General features: G+C 43.4%; 1 protein-coding gene across 6 annotated transcripts in view; it reads right to left on the reverse strand.

Moving 5' to 3' along the window:
- The window catches only part of sgk3 (serum/glucocorticoid regulated kinase family member 3), a 134,750-nt gene that overhangs the window by 14,352 nt on the left and 100,218 nt on the right, over positions 1-20,180 (reverse strand). For all 6 annotated transcript variants that reach the window (XM_041189597.1, XM_041189600.1, XM_041189599.1 and 3 more), the window contains 9 exons: positions 15,765-15,840; positions 12,387-12,474; positions 12,204-12,253; positions 11,955-12,012; positions 10,499-10,582; positions 10,271-10,402; positions 8,835-8,947; positions 6,421-6,457; positions 4,125-4,211 (listed from right to left, as the gene is read on the reverse strand). In XM_041189597.1, the coding sequence (XP_041045531.1) occupies positions 4,125-4,211; positions 6,421-6,457; positions 8,835-8,947; positions 10,271-10,402; positions 10,499-10,582; positions 11,955-12,012; positions 12,204-12,253; positions 12,387-12,474; positions 15,765-15,840 (725 nt within the window). The remainder of the gene's footprint in view (positions 1-4,124; positions 4,212-6,420; positions 6,458-8,834; positions 8,948-10,270; positions 10,403-10,498; positions 10,583-11,954; positions 12,013-12,203; positions 12,254-12,386; positions 12,475-15,764; positions 15,841-20,180) is intronic.

Consider the following 20,180-nt stretch of genomic DNA (forward strand, 5'->3'; position numbering starts at 1 on the left):
TTGCAAAGTATAATCCTGAGGTGGGTTTGGTGCAACTGTTCTTGCTTTTCCTGCCCCGAATGTCCTTTGATCCTACAATGGCTACCAGAATTTGTTAACAGTGGATGAATGACAGCAAATCCTGCATTCTGCCAATCTGTCCCTTAACCAGGGCCATGATCATTCTTTACAACTATTACAATTGGATGAGAGACGGGTAACCAGGACTAGTAGTGAATGTATGTTTCTTGGGCTGGAGGATGGTTTATAGTGGGGTTCCCCAGGGGTCAATGCTGAGACCACTGCTTTTCGTGGTAAATATTAATAATCTAGGCTTTGTTGTACAGAGCACAATTTCGAAATTTGCAGATGACACAAAACTTGCAAGTATTATGAATTGTGAAGGGGATAGTGTTGAACTTAAAAAGGGCATAGGCAGGCTGGTAGAAGGGGTGGACAAGTGGAAGATTTTTTTTTCATTATTCATTCACAGGATGTGGGCGTTGCTGGCTATGCTAGCATTTTTTGCCCATCCTTAATTGCCCTTGAGAAGGTGGTGGTGAGTTGTCTTCCTGAACCCCTGCAGTCCATGTGGTGCTAGGGAGGGAGTTCCAGGATTTTGACCCAGCGACAGTGAAGGAATGGTGATATATTTCCAAGTCAGGATGCTGAAAGGCTTCCAGGGGACCTTTCAAGTGGTGATTCCCATGTGTCTGCTGCCCTTGTCCTTCTAGATGGCAGTGGTCAGGGGTTTGGAAGGTGTTGCCTAAGGAGCCTTAGCTAGTTTCTGCAGTGCATCTTGTAGTTGGTACACACACTGCTAACACTGTGCATCGGTGGTGGAGGGAGTAAATGTTTGAGGATGGGGTGCCAAACAAGCGGGCTGCTTTGTCCTGGACGGTGTTGAGCTTTTTGAGTGCTGCTGGAGCTGCACTCATCCAGACAAGTGGAGAGTATTCCAACACACTCCTGACCTGCGCCTTGTTGATGGTGGAATTTTATAGGTTTTAATGAGATTCCTTCTCATTCTTCTAAACTCCAGTGAATACAGGTCTCGTCAGCCTAATCTCTCTGCATACAACAATCCTGCCATCCTGGGAATCAGTCTGGTGAACTTTCACTGCACTCTCTCTATGGCAACTATATCCTTTCTTAGGTAAGGAGACCAAAACTGCACACAATATTCCAGGTGTCATCTCACCAAGGCCCTGCCCACCTGCAGTAAGACATCCTTGCTCCTGTACTCGAGTCCTCTTGCAATGATTGCCAACATACCATTTCCCTTCTTAACTGCTTGCTGCTCCTGCATGCTTGCTTTCAGGTGAATGGTGTACAAGGATACTCAGGTCCCTTTGTACATCAATATTCCCAATCTATCACCATTTAAATAATACTCTATCATTCTCTTTTTCCTACCAAAGTGGATGACTTCACACTTATCCATGTTACACTTCATCTGCTATGTATTTGTCCACTCACTCAACTTACCTATATCGCCTTGAAGCCTATTAACACCCTCCTCACCACTCACATTCCCACGAAGTTTCGTGTCATCATCAAACTTGAAAATGTTACATTTGGTTCCCTCATCCAAATCATTGATATATATTGTGAATAACCGGGACCCAAGCGCAGATCCCTACGGTACCCACTAGTCACCGCCTGCCATTCTGAAAAAACCCGGTTTATTCCTACTCTATTTCTTGTCTACTAACCAATTCTCAATCCATGCATAGATACTATCCCCAATCCCATGTGCTTTAGTTTTACACATTAACCTCTTATGTGGGACCTTATCAAAAGCTTTCTGAAAATCCAAATACAACACATGCACTGGTGCTCCGTTATCTATTCTGCTAGTTACGTCCTCAAAATCTCCAGTATTAGTCAACCTCGATTTCCCTTTCATAGATCCATGTTGACTTTTGGAAGATGACAAGCAACACATCCACTATTTCCATGGTCAGCTCCTTTAGTACCCTGGGATGTAGAATATCGGGCCCTGGGGTGTTATTTCTGGGAAGTTATTTGTGTCTTCTTCTGTGAAGACAAAACTAAAGTAGCTGTTTAAATCTACAATTTCCTTGTTCTCTATTATAAATTCTCCTGTTTCCAATTGTAAAGGGCCTACGTTTGTCTTCAGTAATCTTTTTCTTTTTACATAGTTATAGAAGGTTTTACAGTCAGCTTTTATGTTCCTTGCAAATTTACTCTCACACTCCATTTTTCCCCTCTTAATCAATCTCTGGTCCTCCTATGCTGAATTCTAAACTGTTCCCAATCCTCAGGCTTGTTGGTTTTTTCTAGCAACTTTGCATCACTCCTCTTTGGATCTAATATTATCCTCCATTTATTTTGTTAGCCATGGTTGGGCCGCTTTTCCTGTTGTGGTTTTGGGGCAGAAAGGAATGTATAACTGTTGCAATGCATACATTCATTCCTTAAATATTAGTCATTGCCTAAGCACCGTTAAGCCTTTTAGTGAAGTTCCTCAATCTATCTTAACCGACTCATGACACATACCTTCATAGTTTCCTTTGCTTAGATTTAGGACCTTAGTTGCAGATTGGACTACTTCACTTTCCAACCAAATGAAGAATTCTATCATGTTATGGTCAATGTTCCCTAAAGGACCCTACACAACAAGACTATTAATTAACTCCTTCTCATTGCACAATACCAAACCTAGGATATCACGATCCCTAGTCGGTTCCTCGACCTACTGGTCAGAAAAACCAACCGGTACACATGCCAGGAATTCATCCACCACAGTATTATTGCTAACTTAGTTTGCCCCGTCTATATGTAGATTAAAGTCACCCATTTTTACTGCAGCATCCTTGTTACATGCATCTCTAATTTCCTGTTTAATGCCGTCCCCTATCTTACCACTATTGTTTGGAGGCCTATAGATAATTCCCACTAATGTTTTCTGCCCCTTGTTGCTTCTTAGATCCACCCAGACTGATTCTACATCTAGATTTTCTGAGCCAATACCCTCTTTCTCACTATCACACTTATTTCATCCTTACTAACAATGCCACATCACCTCCTTTTCCTTTTTGCTTGTCTGTCCTAAATATCAAGTACTCTTAGATATTTTGTTCCCAGTCTTGGTCATCCTGCAGCTATGTCTCCATAATCATATCGTACCAGTTTACATCCATTTGCGCTATTAATTCATCTACCCTATTGTGAATGCTCTGTGCATTCAGATACAGTGCCTTTAGACTTGTCTTTTTAACATTTTTTGTACTATGGCCCCATTTGCTGCTAGCCCTCATTTCCTCTGCCTTCCACTTTTGCTTTCTGTTTTTCGGTCTTTCATTCCTATCTTCCGTTTCCCTCCGGTGACTCCCCGCTCAGGCTCCCATCCCCCTGCAGCCTAGTTGAAACCCTCCCCCACAGTACTAGCGAATATCTCTGTGAGGATATTGGCCCTGGTCCTGCTGGGTTATAATCTGTCCAACTTGAACAGGTCCCATCTTCCCTAGAATCGGTACCAATGCCTCAGGTATGTAATTCCCTCCCTCCTACACTATCTCTCCAGCCACACATTCATCTGAGAGGGTGCAGAAAAGATACATGAAAATGGTTCCAGGGATGAGGAACTTCCGTTACATTGGTGGATCGGAGAAGCTGGGGCTGTTCTCCTTACAGAAAAGAAGGTTGAGAGGAGATTTGATTGACGCGCTCAAATTAATGAGCGGTCTGGACAAAGTAAGTAGGTAGAAACTGTTCACACTGGTGGAAGGATTGAGAACCCAATGACACTGCTTTAAGGTGATTGGCAAAAAAGCAATGGTGACATAAGGAAAACCTTTCTTTTAAAAAAACTCAGCTAGCGGTTAGTACCTGGAATGCACTGCCTGAGAGTTTGGTGGAGGCAGATTCAATTATGGCTTTCAAAAGAGAATTGGATAACTATCTGAAGTGAAAACATTTGCAGGGCTAAAGGTGGGGGTGAATTGTTCTTGCAGAGAGCCAGCACAGACATGACAGGCCGAATGGCTTCCTTCTCTGCTGTAATTATATATTTAACCTGGATCGTAAAATAATGCTTTTCATGAAACAAATCAGTAAATATGGTGTAACAGTGCTAAAGTACTTGCCAAACAGTATAAAATGTTCTAAAAATTCAGCACCTCTGGTGTCCCACAAAAAGTAGATGTGGTGTCAGTGCAAGCAATTCCTTCTTTGCAAAGGCCAAAGTCTGTCAAAGCTATGTGCCCCTGCAACACAAATGTAAAAACAAAAGACATTTAAACAAAGTAACAGAAAATGATGGACATAAACAGAAAATTAATCACCATCTGTAAGAGAAGTCAGGATAACACTTAGGTGTTTAAGAGCCTCCCCCAGTTCTGAGGGAGGCTCTTTGCATTCAAGCGCCTCTTTACAGGTGCTGACTAACCTGCTCAGAGTTTGTGTCATTTTCTTTTTTTTCAGGTTTATAGAATTTACAGATTTTTCATTATTTAAAATATAAACAATTAAATAATTGAAATATAATTTGAATAGCCTTGTAACCAACTCAGCGCAATGGACTGTGACCAATTATTTTCAAAAGTTGAACGGCAGCTTCAAAAATCACAGCTTCAGCTAAAGTAGATGGGCAAGCACAGACAAATATGTACTTTAATGATGATGATAGGAAATATTCAGAACATGGAGCCACTAATGACCCCTATATTCTTATAGCTTAATTATTGTAAAAGCATTTGTGATTTGTGCAAACCATAACACATGAATATGTTGGATGATGCAAAATTCAGTTACGTTTTGGGTCCAAAATGCTGTCCATGCTACACGTGAACATTTTGGGTAGGCACAGGTATAGAGAACATGCACAGGAATTAGGCATAGTTGGCAGATAGTGATGCTCCAACTTATTTTTTATCATTTTATTCTCTGGTGGGATGCAGGCATCAGCGGCTAGGCCAGCAATTATTGTCCATCCCTAATTGCCCTTGTTCAGAGGGCATTCAAGAGTCAACCACATTGCTGTGGGTCTGGAGTCACAAGTAGGCTGCTGCAGACAGCAGATTTCCTTCCCTAAAGGACATTAGTGAACCAGATGGGTTTTTACAACAATTGACAATGGTTTCATGGTCATCATTAGGCTTTGAATGCAATAAAAATCTGGAATTAAAATTCCACCATCTGCCGTGGCGGGATTCGAACCAAGTCCCCAAAGCATTACCCTGGGTCTCTGAATTACAGTCTTGTGACATTACCATTGCACCACCATCTCCCCAACTAACATACTCTCTTAAGAGTGGATAAAGAGAGGACCCAGAGACAGTAATCACTACCCAGAAGAGCAGGCGAAAAGAGGGCCCAGAGGAAGTAACCAACACCTCGAAGAGTGGGTGAAGGAGGATCTAGAGGCAGTAATCACTGTAGTATAAGGGTCTGGCACATATAGGGTTAACACGGGACTGAGTACAATTCCGCCCACACAGTGCTGTGAGAGAACACATGACATACAGCCAGGGTCAGTCTAGTATTGGACATAACCATGTGTACCAGCAAGCAGGGAGAAATTTCCTAGCTTGTCCCCTTTACAGTATATTTGTAAATAGTTACAAGGGTCAATAAAGACTTAAGAGTTAACCTATGCATGGCTATGCAAACTTATTAAGACCTGATGACCTGTAACCAACACCCTACAACAACCAGCACCTAGAAAAGTGGGCGAAAAGAGGACCCGGAGACAGTCCAATCCAGTCCAGTTTGTGACTCCAGAGCGGAGCACTTACATTCTGAGAGAATTCAAAGTATGACATCACAGAGAAACAGATGAGTGATTGGTTGGTGAATATTTTGCTCGTTTATGTTCAAAACTCATGTAAATTATTGGTAATTGTAAGATTTTATTGGTTGTAAGGTTTACTAGCAGTAGTAAAGGTTATTGGGAGTAGCAGTTTATTAATTATAAATTAAGAATAAATTATTAAGATGGAAAGCCAAGTTATATGCTGCGATTGCAGAATGTGGGACACCAGGGTGATCAAGCATGTACTAAGTGCCTGCACTTGAGGGGCTTCAGCTCAGAGTCCTCGAGCTGCAGACAGTGCAATGCATCAGGGAGGAGAAAAGTTACCTGGACACTTCGTACCAGGAGGCAGTCACAGCCCTTAGGATAAGGTCTTTTGATTTGGTCCATGGTCATTCACAGGACAGTGCGACTGTGAGTGAGGCAGATATGGGGACCCAAAGGTATAAGTGGAGGAGCCTGAGTATTTGCAATTGTTCAACAGGTACAAAGGTTCTTGCAGCCTGTCAAAATGCTGTATCTAATAATTTTGCTCTACTCCATCCTAATTTCCTGTTGTTCACATAACAGACCAATATAGAGAAATGGAACTTCATAGGTTCCCTATTTCAGCGTTCTTAAAGAATCAAACTGCTTTACTGATAAGAAATTCATGTGCATACCTGAGAGTCCAGAAGGATATTTTCTGGTTTCAAATCCCTATTACAAAAATAAATAAATTGATATACTAATACATATATTTTAAAATTAAGCCAAACAGCATGTAATTTAGTACTGCAATAAGAAATGAGAAAATTGAAGAGAAAAAGTTTGGAAAAATCATTGATTAATCAAATTTCAGCTTTAAAACAAATGGTTCACATTGGTTCAAACAAATCAGATCAGTAAGCATACACATGCAGCCACTGCAACACCACCATCAACAGCACCATCAAAAACACCATTAGCACAATATCCCAATCTCACCAGGAGGCATTCAAGAACTGGGAATAAGTGAAATTGGCAAGGCTAAGGGTGAGATGAGGATCATTCACATGAACAGAATACAAGTGGCAGTAGTTTTGAAAATGTTGAGGATTGTGCACTGTGAAGCTGAAAAGCCTGCACAGGCTGTGCTGGAAAATGTGAAAAATTGCTCAGGTGTGTCCTCTGAAGGGCAGCAACCCAAAAATTCCCTGTAAGCTGTCATGCAAAAAATTTTAAAAGGCCTGCACACTCAAACAAGACTAGATAGAACGTCGTTTCTGCCACAAAAAAGAGGGCAAATCCAACCCGGCCTAATAAGACTCTATCAGCTTAAACCCTATCATCAGCAAATTGATGAAAGTAGCTGTAACAGCGCTATGAAGGGGCACGTGTTCACCAATAATTTGCTCACTAATACTTAGTTTGGATTTCACCAGGATCACTTAGGCAGAATTTTTAGGTCGGTGTGCAGGTGCGTGTCCAACCCGATTGGATGCGAAATCGTGAGAGATGACGTGAGGCAGGCGTCCCATTGTCATCCCGCATTCACGCAATATTTCGGTTGGTGGGCGCGCGAGTGTCGGAAGTGCGCGCTGACAATTAAAGTTGTTAAAATTCCAACTGTCCCCTATTTTTCGTGGTCCGTGAACCTGCCAGGCGTACTTTGCATTTTTGATGAAACCTCATCCAAGGGCGCATTGAGGTTTCTGTTAAGTGAAAGAAAAAGAAAAATCTATGGATTTTACATGTATATATTCAGGTAACTGATTGTGATGCTTGGACATTTCATTGTGATTTTAAAAATCTTTATTTAATAGTTTTGAAGTCTTCAGGTCCCTGAAGCAGCTCTCTCCTTTCAGGGAGCTTTCATTCAGCACTCGCCCACACCTGCAATTACATCAGCACCTGTTCTCCTCTTGCCCCCACCCCGGCAGAGCTGAGCATTTCAGCACTCGCTTCACACAGGCTGGCCGTTAAATGGCCAGCCAGTGTGAAATCGCGGTCGGGGGCCAATCGCGGGCAGCGGTCATTCCGCAGCCGCTCCTGGGACCGCTGATTCTGACCCCACGTTCACCTAAAAATTCTGCCCCCAGCTCCAGATCTGATTACATCCTTAACTCAAACATGGTACAAGAACTGAATTCCAGAGCCGGGATGAGAGTGACAGCCTTGAGATCAAGGCAGCATTTGACAGCCCTAGTAAAATCAGGGAAAACTCTCCAGTGGCTGGAATCATACCTGGCACAAAGGAAGATCGCTGTGGTTGCTGAACAACAATTATCTCAACTCCAGGATATCACTGCAGGAGTTAATTTGGATGAAACGAGTCCTAGGCCCAACCATCTTCAGCTGCTTCATCAATGATGTGTCCTCAATCATAGAATCAGAAGTGGAGCCACGTTCTGATGTATTGAATAGTGTTCAGCTCCACTGACAATTCCTCAGGAAAGAAACAGTCGAAACCCACATGCAACAAGATGAACAACATCCAGGCTTGGGCTGATTACGAGTAAAGTAATACTTGTGACATTCACATGTCAGCTTTCCAACTGGCTCCAATGAGAAAATCTAACCACTTCCTCCTGAAATTCAATGGCATTACCATCACCGAGTCCCCACCATCAATATCCTGGGGTTTCAACATTAATCACAAACTCAAATGGACCAAGCATGTTAGTGTTGAGGTTACTGGAGAAGTTCAGAGATTGTGCATTTTGTGGTGTGGGGCTCACTTCTCGACTCCCCAAAGTCTCTCCACCGCATACAATATGAAAGTCAGGAATATGATGGAATATGCTCCTTCAGTGCACATTCCAAAAAAGCACTGCTAGCATTACCAAAATGATAAGGTAGGACTGTTTGCATAGTCAGATGAGTATTGCTTGCATTCCTACTTTTGAAGTGCAGAATGTGGGAAGGTTAAAATACTTAAGCCTAGAGCTTCCACTTCCCTCCTCCACTTGCTTGTCATCACTCTGTAGCATTGTGCGTTGAAATATATTATATTGTAAAATTAAAATTATATTGTACAATGTGAAGCTCGTATTGAAGATGCACATTTTTATAATGGACTGTAATTATTTACATTAAGTTTAGAACAATAGGATACCTGTAAACAATGTTGAGTGAATGCAAATATCCCAATGCACTGGCCATTTCTGCAGCATAAAATCTGGCTCTGTCTTCTGGAAAGCAACGTTCCCTTTGTAGATGAAAAAACAACTGAAAATAGATCAGGACAAGTACACTAACTCATGATGCTTAAATACAGCATAGACTTTCAATGCTACCCATGAACTATGAGGAATCTTTCCTGTTTTAAGTTTATTTCAGTATTATGGGTCGCCATTTCTTAATAGACATTAATTGTGGCTTATATTAGGGAGACAGAAGGTTTTCTGTGAAGACTAGGTACAGCAAAATTGTAACATCTTGCATTACATTAGGCCCTTAATGTAGTGGAATAGCCCATAATGTGTTATGAGTGCAAGATTTTAAAAGATAATTATGTTTAGAGGCTGTGTCTTTAATTCAAGGTAAAATGGAGGAATTAAGAGGATCATGTAATCTGTTATGAGTTCTGCCTAGCAATAAGCCAGGTGGCTCGGTTACCATGGCAATAGAGGGATCAAGCATGGTGCAAAATGTACGCACATGAAACAAAGAGTGGCAGACTTTGTGTCTCTGAGATTCTGGACAGAAAGCAATAGAGAGAGAAAGAGAGAGCAGGAGGTCTGAGAGAGAAACAAAGGACTGCAGCAGGTGTGGTCAGTAGAGAGAAATGTCTTTTCTGTGGACTACCAGGCAGAATGTGGGAGGAAAGATGGTTTCTGGTTGAAAAGAAGCATCCTGTGGCAATCTAAGGAATCTGGAAGATCCATTCTGGCACGGCCAGGGGTGGCAAGAATGGCTAGAGCAAGCCTTACTACTGGTAGTCAGTTCAGGACTTCTCCGGAAATGAAGAAAAGCACATTTTGAAAGTCACTCAACATTACGACTCAGCAAAATGGTGAGAAGGGAAACCAGTGGAAGCTGGGAGTAGTGCTGCACTGTTTCCTATAAAAGCTGCAATTCAGCGGATAGCAGGCAGTCAATTATAATTGTGATGTGGGGTTTTTGGTCATTAAGAAGTTAAAGGGGGGATATCTTTTCTGTAGTTTAGAGTATTAGTTGCCTTTAAATGGTATTTAGTTGATGTTGCTTTAGTTCAGTAAACAGAAAGTCTCAAAACTTGAAATCCTGTTGTGCGATCCTTTCAGTCGGCCACTGGGAATTAAAATCTTCCTTAAAGTTATCGGTCTCATATAAAGTTACCAAACACAGCTAATTGGTAATTCTGTATTTATCTTTTCATTTTAACATTAGTGCCAATTTTCCCAAACACAGCTATTTAGTAATTCTGTATTTATCTTTTCATTTTAACATTAGTGCCAATGTTCTAAAGTGTTAAGCATACTGAAATTTGGTTTTTTTGATGGGCAAAGCATATCACAATTCAGTGTTACCTGTTTGTAATGGTCAACCAGTTCAAATAGCAATACGAACCTCTCCACCATTAATAAAATCCAGGACAAAGTAGAGCTTGTCTGTGGTTTGGAAAGAATAATGAAGTCCAACCAGGAAGGGATGTTTTGCATTTTTCAACAACACATTTCTCTCAGCCATAATGTGCCTTTGCTGCATTAAAAAAATATTTTAACATCTGAAATGTGTGCACAAATTAAGAAACTACCAAAGAAAATTCCTGGCAATAAATGAAATTTTTAATCTCACCTCCTTCTTCTTTAGGATTATTTTCTTATGCAAGACCTTGATTGCGTAAAATTTCCCATCAGTTTTATGTTTCGCAAGTAGAACCTACAAAAATAATTTATAGTTATTGTTAGGTCAATAAGACATGAAAACAAATCCAAAACTGTATACATGTCAAAAACTTTATTGGTTTCTGCTATTTTCAACATTGACTTTCTGATGAACCAAAAGGTGGCTGCTATAAGTCACATGACCACAGGATTGGCCCTTTGTTCTGGAAGCTATGAATAGCAATTACAAGAACAAAAGTATTCCTCTCACAGCTTGTGGAATCTCACACCTCATTGTACAGACCCCTTGCAATCATGAAACCAGGGGACTTGTAGATCAAAACTCGTTATGCCTGCAGAGCTGTTAACAGACTCATCTCGCAGCTGGGACTGTCCAGGTCCATTTCAAAAGGGGACCATTGAGGGGACAATGGACATCATTTTCATCTTGATAAGCTTACCCCTCAAGTGGAGTCAGAGCGTATGCCTAGACCATGGCTTTCTGACACAAGAACCTAAATACGGATGGTAACTCTTTCAGCAGCTAATGCTTAGGTCATTATCAGTCGTGAAATCAAAGCCAGTTTCAGGCATTGGATAAACATCCCGTTTAAATTACATTGTGGAGGAAGGTCACATGGCTCGTGACCATTTTGAAATCAATATATTCCTTTGAGAACAGAAAAGTCCTCAGACTGCTGTTTTAACACCAACTGGAAAGAACTCTAGCAGCCTAGCTGGGCAAGCAGCCAGTTACCATCTCTCAATTCCTCGAAGCCTGCTTGATTTTAAGAATCTCTGATCATCACCTGCCAAGCGGTCTAAGCACAAAAAACCCAGTGTGCTGTAGTGCCATTCGCTTCAAGGATTTTCATATTGTTGTCTCCAAACAGAAATTCATCGGGACTGAATTCCGCCTTGACGGAAACACCCTCTGGACTTTGACTTCTTGGATTCTGGAAATCATGTGAACTGATATTCATTTCTGTGGTTCTTGTACTGTTACTATCCATAGTTGTAAAACTCTCTTTCTATCCCCCCTTACTGTGTGTGTGTGTGTGCAGTGGAGTGGGATGTTGCAACCACTCCTCACCTGGGTTTTGAATGTGAAATAAACTAACCTTCTGATTTAATCATAACACAAGTTTGCTGTAAGTTGTTAATAAATTGCATCACACAAACCAAGGGTTTGGGAAAACATGGCACAGTATACTTTAAAAATAATTCAAAACACCTTCTCTTATGGGCACTTGGTGAGAGGAAAGTAGTACAGTTAGCCTGTTCCCCTTGTCGGTAACATTATGATACATAAGGGCCATCTCTTGTTGGACAAAAATTGCGGCACAATTTTGAAATGTGAAATGTTGAAGCAAAAGCAGCTAATGCATCAGCATAAGCAAGAGAAAGTTGAGTATTCAAAATCTTACCTTGCCAAAACTTCCTTTGCCAATTAGCTTCAAGAAAGCAAAGTCTGTTGGCTTAGCCCTGAAATAATATCAATCCCATAAAAGTCTAAAAGTTAAGTTGTATGGGTTAAAATATGTAAGCATGAAATCACAATTGAGTAATATAAAATGACAACTTAACCAGATGACAGTTATTTTTAATAGCAAGATGATTTAAGTTTTTATTACAACAAAATATTAAAATAAATATTCAGAGCTATAAATACTCACTGGGGATTTCCTGAGGCACCAAGATAAATGATTTCAGAGGTAGAATGTTGCTGTGGGGAAAAAAAAATGATCTGAGACTTCTGTGGTGAAAGCATGACAATAAATTTGATCATGATAGAATACGGCCAGTCTCTGAGGCAGTAAACATATTTTAATACTAAATAATACATCTGTGCACATTACCACATGACCAGGCTTTTCATCTTCATCTTCTGATGGATCTGACTGATTCTTTGGGTTGTCCATTTGAAGAAATGCTCGAACTTCAAGGCTAAAGAAAACAAAGAATCACATTTTTCTATGGTTTGATATTCTAAAAAAATGGGGTAATAAAAACGTAAATGCAAAAATGCTTATAAAATGTCTGAGGGTGTTCTAGGAGCAATTCTCCTACCTGAACCTCAGTGAGAAACAATGTTTAAAATGTTTGTGCTTCAGTAGGTTGTCCTCACTGTAATCTTCCACCTGCTGCAATCATAACTGCAAGAAGTCAAGGACCACATTGCCATGCTTATCTTCACAGGCACTGGCAAAGAACTTTTCTACATTTGACTCTTTCCAGGCTGGAGTTGGAAATATTCGAGATGTTTGCCATCCACATAGGGTAAGGAAGGTCACTGAGGTTCTCTACTCAAATAGGGCTAAGTACATTTCATTTTCTCTTGCCAGAGCTCATCAGGCAGACAGCACACGGCTTTGTTTCGATTGCAGGCTGCCCCATTATGCATGGTGCCATGAACTGCACATACATTGTTTTGCAGACACTGCATGTCAACTCTGCCAAGTACTAAAACTGAAAGGGATTTCACTCCATGAATGTCCAGGTGGAAATGTAACCAACAGCAGAATATCGTGCAAGTCATTGCACAGTATCCTGGCAGTAGTCATGACGCGCCTCCATTCTGCAACAGTAAACTGTGCCATTTGAACCATAATGGCAAACCAAAGGGTGGCTACCAGGCAAGCCACTAATGATGTAACTCTAGCGTGCAGCCCACACTAGTGTGCAGCATGCATACAATGAAAGCCATGCACCAAGAATTTCACTGTGAAAACCAAAGAGCTTGCTTCTGTAGACCACCCCACTGAAGTCCTCATCTTAGTCTGCTGCAGCAGAGCTTTTGTGCAACCACACCTTCCAGTGAGCTGGAACCTGTACTATCTTTGCCCCTTGCCATGGCTCATGCCCAGTGTCTCACCATGTGCAGATCCTGCCTCTACACTATCCTCTAAATTATGGGCAATGTCAGTATTTGTTGAGCTGGTCGCTGTGAATGTGCAACCGAATGATGATGTTTTTCCATCGTCACTGTCTTCTTGCTATCCCTCCAGAGCATTCCTTGGGTCTCTGAAAAGAGAAATTGTGGTGAGGAAAGGGAGAAATGTAAGAGGTGCACGTTTACACCATCTGCAGCTTGTAAATCAAAAGAGATTGTGGGATGGGCAGGAATTGAGGAGGAGGATTAGCTATGAGGACACTGCCATAGCCCCAGCAATGAATGCTCCAACGATAGTGAGCGTAGCTCCTCCATGTGGGGTTTGCACATGCAGGCACGCGTGCTCCCTTACAGTTAGCATCTGCTGCTTTTGGGTGTGCAACACCTTGTCCAGCAAGACAGTGAAGCATGTTAGCCATCATCATGCAATGTTTATGGTGTTGTGGCTCTCATAGCTGAATACCTTACAGTGCAGACAAACTGAGAGATGTGGGCATGGGGCTTGCAGCAGTGCAAAGTTTGAGAGGATGTAATGGAGCATTTAAATATTAGGTATAAATCATGAGTGGTAGAGAATGTCAGAGGTGAGTGATGGGGATGTGATGAATTAACCGATATCTGAGGCAAATGGTACAGTTGGTAGGATATGGCATCTGGATATGACTTCGGCCACTTGTGTGAGGTCATTGAACTCCTTGCAGTACTCATCAAGGTCCTACTGCATGCCTCCTGGCATTGGCCCCCTGCCCCCTACAGACAAAGATAGTCCATTCTGTACTGAATTACAGTCTATTCTCTCTTAAAATGATACCAGAACTGAGGGGTTATCACTGAGCAGCCAAAGACCAAACAGGCTGGGGATCTTTTCTTTCAAAAAGCGAAGGCTGAAGGGTGACCTGATAGAGACCTTTAAAATTATGAACGTTTTAGTTAAGGTAGACATAGAGAAGAAATATCCACTTGTGGGGGAGGCCAGAACTAAGGGTCATAAATATAAGATAGTCACTAATAAATCAGATGGGGGATTCTTTACTCAGAGAGGGTGAGAACTCACTATAATGTGAAGTGGTTGAGGAAAACAGCATAGGTACATTTAAGGGGAAGCTAGATAACTAGATGAGGGAGGAAGGAATAGAAGAATATGCTGATCAGGAGAGATGAAGTAGTGAAGGAGGTGGCTCATGTGGAGCATAAACACTAGCATGGACCAGCCAGGCTTAAGGACCTGTTGCTGTGCTTGTAAATTCGTTGGAAATGAATATAGGACATCTCTCTTCCTTTGCACCTCCTTTATCAAGGCCTGCAGAGCAGAATCTGAAAACCTTGGAACTTGTTGTCTCCCATCCTGTGTTATACAATTTTAAAAAAAATGTTTCCCAGGTCAGATCCACTTATGACTGCTAGCATCATGCTGCAGTCACAACACCACAACAGTTGAGGCTGGCTTTACATAGTAATATTGGTCTACTGCTGATCCATTCAGCCAATCAACAGCACAGTTAGTGTTGGCTGGATGCTGAAATCAGTCAAATCAGTAGGAAGCATGAACTTGAGTGCTGCCTGCATTGCAGTAAACAGAGGTAGGTTAACTGTGCATCACAATTCACGCAACCATTCTTGGAGGCTAAATCTAGCCCTCAGAGTTCCACTATCCCCAGGCTATCTCAAGCTGAATCTGACTGTTCACATTCAACAGGTTGGAAAACCAAAATGCTGCAAAATCATATTTATTTTTCACAACAGCAATTCTACAGCCTTGAAAAGTACAATTACAGAAATAGCATTGATAAGAAACAGGGACAGTATCAGAGTGGTTAGTGGACTAGTAATCCAAAAGCCTGGAATAATGCTCTGGAGATGCAAGTTCAAATTCCACCAGTGCAGCTGAAGGAATTCAATTAATTAATAAATCTGGAATTTGAAGACCTAGTCCCATTAATAGTGATCATGAAACTACCGATTGTTGTAAAAACCCATCTAGCACTCTAATGTTCTTCAAGGGAGGAAAGCTGCTGCCCTCATTCTGTCTGGCCTACTTGTGACTCCAGACCCACATCAATGTGACTGATTCTTAAATTCCCTTTGAAATGGCCTAGCAAGTCATTCATTTGTAGGTGGCTCACCACCACTACTTATGGGCAATAACTGCTGGCCTTCCCAGCGATGCTCATATGCCAAGAATGAATTAAAAAAACAAATCTAAAAAAAATTATACATTGTTATTTAGCTGGATTTAATTCAGAAAGCTTCTTTAACTGCAAGTAACAAGACACATTTAATACATAATACATCAATCAAAATGAAAATGGTCTCCACTCTATGGAAGAAATAACATGAAACTTACTGTTGACTTAATGATGGATGTGATACTAGTTTCTGAATGAATTCATTCAATCCTGCTCTTCTCTGCTTAATAAATGCTGTTAAGAAAAGAACACACGAAGTTGAAAAAGTCTCATCCCTCCACTCCTGATGGAATATGTGTAACCACTGCATAACTCTTGTGCTATTAATTAGAAAACTCCAAAGCATTTTCCAATAATATTTGTTTGAGATTCACTCAATTACAATGTGCCCAGACATAGATTGGAGGATACCAGCTGCACGAAGACAGCAAAACACAAAGTGTGGAACTAAATGTGAGGAGCACACAAGGCTTTCAGATGGCTTCATTAGTTTTATTTATAAAATGATTAAGATGCAAATTTGTCATTCTATCTCTATATACAAAAGTGCTGCATGTGGCGGCTGTAGAACTTCAAGTAGTGAGGAACACTATGCTAATTACAGATATTGAATATGTTCTCCCTCATTTGTTTAGTTTCCACCTATAGGGGTTTTGCATGTGGAGGCTGAACTGCAAAGAAAAAAACCTACACCAAAATTAGGCAAACTGAAAATGCTTTTATACTGATGCTGGGGCAGCAGTGCTCAAGTAGAGGCCCACAGAGTACTCTCTTTTTATTTTAGTATTTTTCATTAATTCCATTTGAGCCTGAAGGGACAACAGGAATAAGCCATGCATTTTCTGCACTTGAAGAGGGCTTTTGAATCTCATGATAAGTTGGATCTTGAACATGGTCAGACGCAAAGATTGCCTCTTAAATATTATACAACACAAAATTTGCACTGGAAGTACAACAAAGCCTATAAATTACAGAGAAGCAAAGGGTTGGAATCAGTTCTCTTCTCCCCCATATCCTGACAGTTGCTGCAATGAGTCGTCACATCCGAAAACCGGAGGGGGCAACGGCTCCAGGGGTGGTTCAAGCTTAGGTACCGTCAGAAACCAGGGTTCAAAATACACAGAGGCAGCAGGCAAATTCACCCTCCAAAGCCCCATGAAAAATCAATTACGGGAGTGACAAATGAGAGAAAAGTTACCCCCATACATGAAGAGAGAGAATCTGCAAGCAGCTGCTCCTCCAAACACAGATTCCATCTCTCCCATGCTCACTGCTCCAGCTCATCCAATCACACATTCCCTCTCTCCCGCTCTTGCTCCTCTTCAAGAGGCAGAATCTATGATTGGGGGATCAGCAAGGGCTTGTGGGGGGGGTGGGGGGGGTGGGGGGAGATCCGTGATTGGGGAAGTTGGAGCAGTTATTCTGGCTGGTCCAGCTGCTGCCATCACACTGAGCCTGAACCTGGATGAGGAGGGCAGGGTAACAACAAGTAGCGGGAGGCCTCATTCAGCGATGCTCATCCAAAGTCAGCGGCCATGGTGCCCAAGTTGGGGCCAGGACCTGGTTCAGGGATGCCAGTGGGGGAAGGTAAGCAGTGGCAACAGTGGGGGCAGACACAGGCCAAAGGGACAGAGAAATGGTGGGGCATCCACCAGGATAAATTCTATACCCTTGACTCAAGTTTCTTATAGACAATGACACCTTGCTCTGTAAGGAGAATCTTAAGAGGACTACTGTGCAGCGTGGAGCAGGAGTACAGCCACAGAAATGATTTCTTTTAGAGACTAAACAACAGGTAATTCATGAATAAAATCTGGTTATTCAGGTACATATCTAGAACTTTAGCGTTGACAAACTCGAGAGTTGATTTTGCTTGCCACACTCCTGCCAGAAGTTAGAGTTTGGAAGAAAATTGTCTGTCCTACAGTGTTAGCCCCAAGGGATTTTAACTCATGAAAGGAACAAGTCTTTTCTTCCTTGGGCTAAATTTTCTGGTTGGGGGGGTGGGGGGAGCGGAGCAGGAGCAGGCACAGCCCCAATCACTGCTTATGATTGGGTCCGCACTGCCATTTTACACAGGCGGGCCAATTAAGGTCTGCCCAGTGTACTTCACATCTCCAGTGCACAGCAGGAGTGGGCGGGTGCGCTCAGGCCACCGAGTCCAAAGGCGACCCGGAGGCCTGTATAAAAGAAGGCCTGGCAGTATCAGAAAGGCTGCTCACAATGGCTGGTGAAGAGCTGTGCACAGGGGCAATGAGGTTAATGCAAGTCCGGAGGCTTGGCCATTGGGGCAGGCCAGACCGGAGGGTAGGGCAGGAGGCCTGTGTGCCTCCTGTTTTTCAGATGACTGCCTTGCTGCCCTTCTTGAGGAGGTGGCAGCACGGCGGGAAGTGCTGGATCCCCAGGGTGGGAGGAGAAGGCCCCCCACAAGACGAAACGTGCCTGGGAGGAGGTGGCGGAGATGGTGAGCTCCCTTGACGTGGTGCGGCACAGCTGGATTCAGTGTTGCAAGCTCTTCAACGACTTGTTGTGCTCTGGCAGGGTGAGTACCATGTTGGCATTGGTCATTTAACCCAGCAGGTCAGCTTACCCCACTACTGCTCCCCTCCCCCAAGTCTGAGTGTAGTGACTGCATTGGATCATTGACGGCATGTGTCCTTTGCTGGGTGGGCCAGCAGATATTGCCCATGCTGAGGTCAGCCTGTGAGAGATGTGTTTTGCCCCCGCAGCATGTGTTACACTGAGTCCCACATGACTGTTTTGGGGGCAACCTTGAGCAGCTGCACCTAGGCGCTGTGTTTGAACTGCAGGACATGTCCAAGTCAGGGTGATGACATGCTGGGAGGGGAGCTTCAAGGTGGCGTGGCAAAGAACCATATGCTACCCTCTGCGCTCCATGTGCTTGCGCCTCCTTGCTATGGAAGGATATATCATGTGGTGCCTAATGTGATGTAGGCAGCATGTGTCCAAGGGGGGCGGTGGGGAGCAGGCCTAGCATCTTTGTGTGAGTGTTTGGCAGCAGTGGGGTGCAGGCAGCACTGCAGCCCTGATTTGTCCCACTCTGGTTGGGGTGGGCCGTGCGCAAAGTGAGTCCATGTACAATTTGCACTAATCAATGCTCGTCTCTCACTTTCAAGAGAAGAATGCTCATAATGCAGCAGAGCATGTGAGGACTGATGGCGGCCAGGCACAGATCGCCATTCTTAGCCGCTTCAAGCAGGAGGCCCTGGATTTTCATATGCACCATCGCCCAGGTCCACCGTTGCTGAGGCTGGGGTGCCATGGGCAGATATGTAAGCTCAACAGTGCACTCACCATTGTTCTCCCAACAGCCTTGGCAGTGCTGAATGTTCAGTGATTGAAGTTTGCAACATGGCTTGGCCATTGCTTATGGAAGGATGAGCACATAATGATCCGAGGGACAGGGATGCGCATTGACATTGTCTCCACGTTAACTGATCCAAAGTCCTTGTTCTTCCTTTCAGCATCAGCGGAGCAGGGCCGGGAGGAGCAGCAGCAGGGGCCCCCTCTCTCACCTGAGGGCCCTGAAGTTTCACCAGCGTCACATCATCTCTGCGAGGCAGGCACTAGAGCAGATACTAGCCCCTGGGTGGGAACTCGAGCATCAGCTAGTGTCCCAGGGCACAGTGGTGAGGGCACTTCACAGTCGCTGGAGGAGCTGGCAGAGACAGAATGCCCGTGGTGCCAGCAGAGGACTGCAGGAGACCAGGCACATGCTCAATCAGTGCCTGACGATGTGCCTCTGGAGTCATCCGCGACTCAGCAGGGGCAGGAAATGGGGCCGGGTGTGCGGGAGCATCTGGGGAGATACATGAAGCTATGCTTGTCTTGGTCTCCGTGGAGGAGTCGTCTACGCGGATGATTGCCGAAGCAATGAGCCACATGTCCGAGCACCATGTGTCCTCCATGGAGACAATGGCGACTCTCGTGGTGAGGCTCCTCCAGGAGACCAGTCAGGGCTTCCTGGGGATGTGCTCTGACCAGCAAGTCCTCACATCATTGATCTCCGCTGGTCGTTGCCAGTGTGGGAGACGGTCTGGGCATCAAGTTTCTCAGCTCGGTACTCATCCATCCACAGTGAGCAGGGAGGTCCAAAGCGACCTCATGTCGGTGCAGCAGTTGTCTGGCATCTCTGTGGGCATCTCTCAGGGTGCTCTGGATGAGGGTGGCAGCTCCTCCGTCCCTTTCCCAGTGACCGTTGCATCCGGTGGGGCTGCAACAACTGGGGAAATGCTATGGAACTGGCTCCCTCCCAGGTTCCAGAGGACGACTGCCAAGGTCATTGAGGCCAACAGGACAGCAGTCAGCAGGCTGTCTCAGATGCCACTCCGAGCGATGGGGTAGCACCAAGACGCAGCACCCGGAAACGAAAACATAAGGCACCATAGGCACACCACGGGTTTTTCACTGATGCTTTTGTGTTGGCCTGAGATGAGGACCTTATGATTGTCCTGGTTTGTAACACTATTGTCTTTTTTTTTTGCATAAGTTAGTTTGCTTGACACATTAAATTCAGATATGTCACCATGGCTGAGGGTGCCTCTTTTCTTCTG

The sequence above is a fragment of the Carcharodon carcharias genome, chromosome 6 (genome assembly GCF_017639515.1).
Source record: "Carcharodon carcharias isolate sCarCar2 chromosome 6, sCarCar2.pri, whole genome shotgun sequence".
NCBI lineage: Eukaryota > Metazoa > Chordata > Chondrichthyes > Lamniformes > Lamnidae > Carcharodon > Carcharodon carcharias.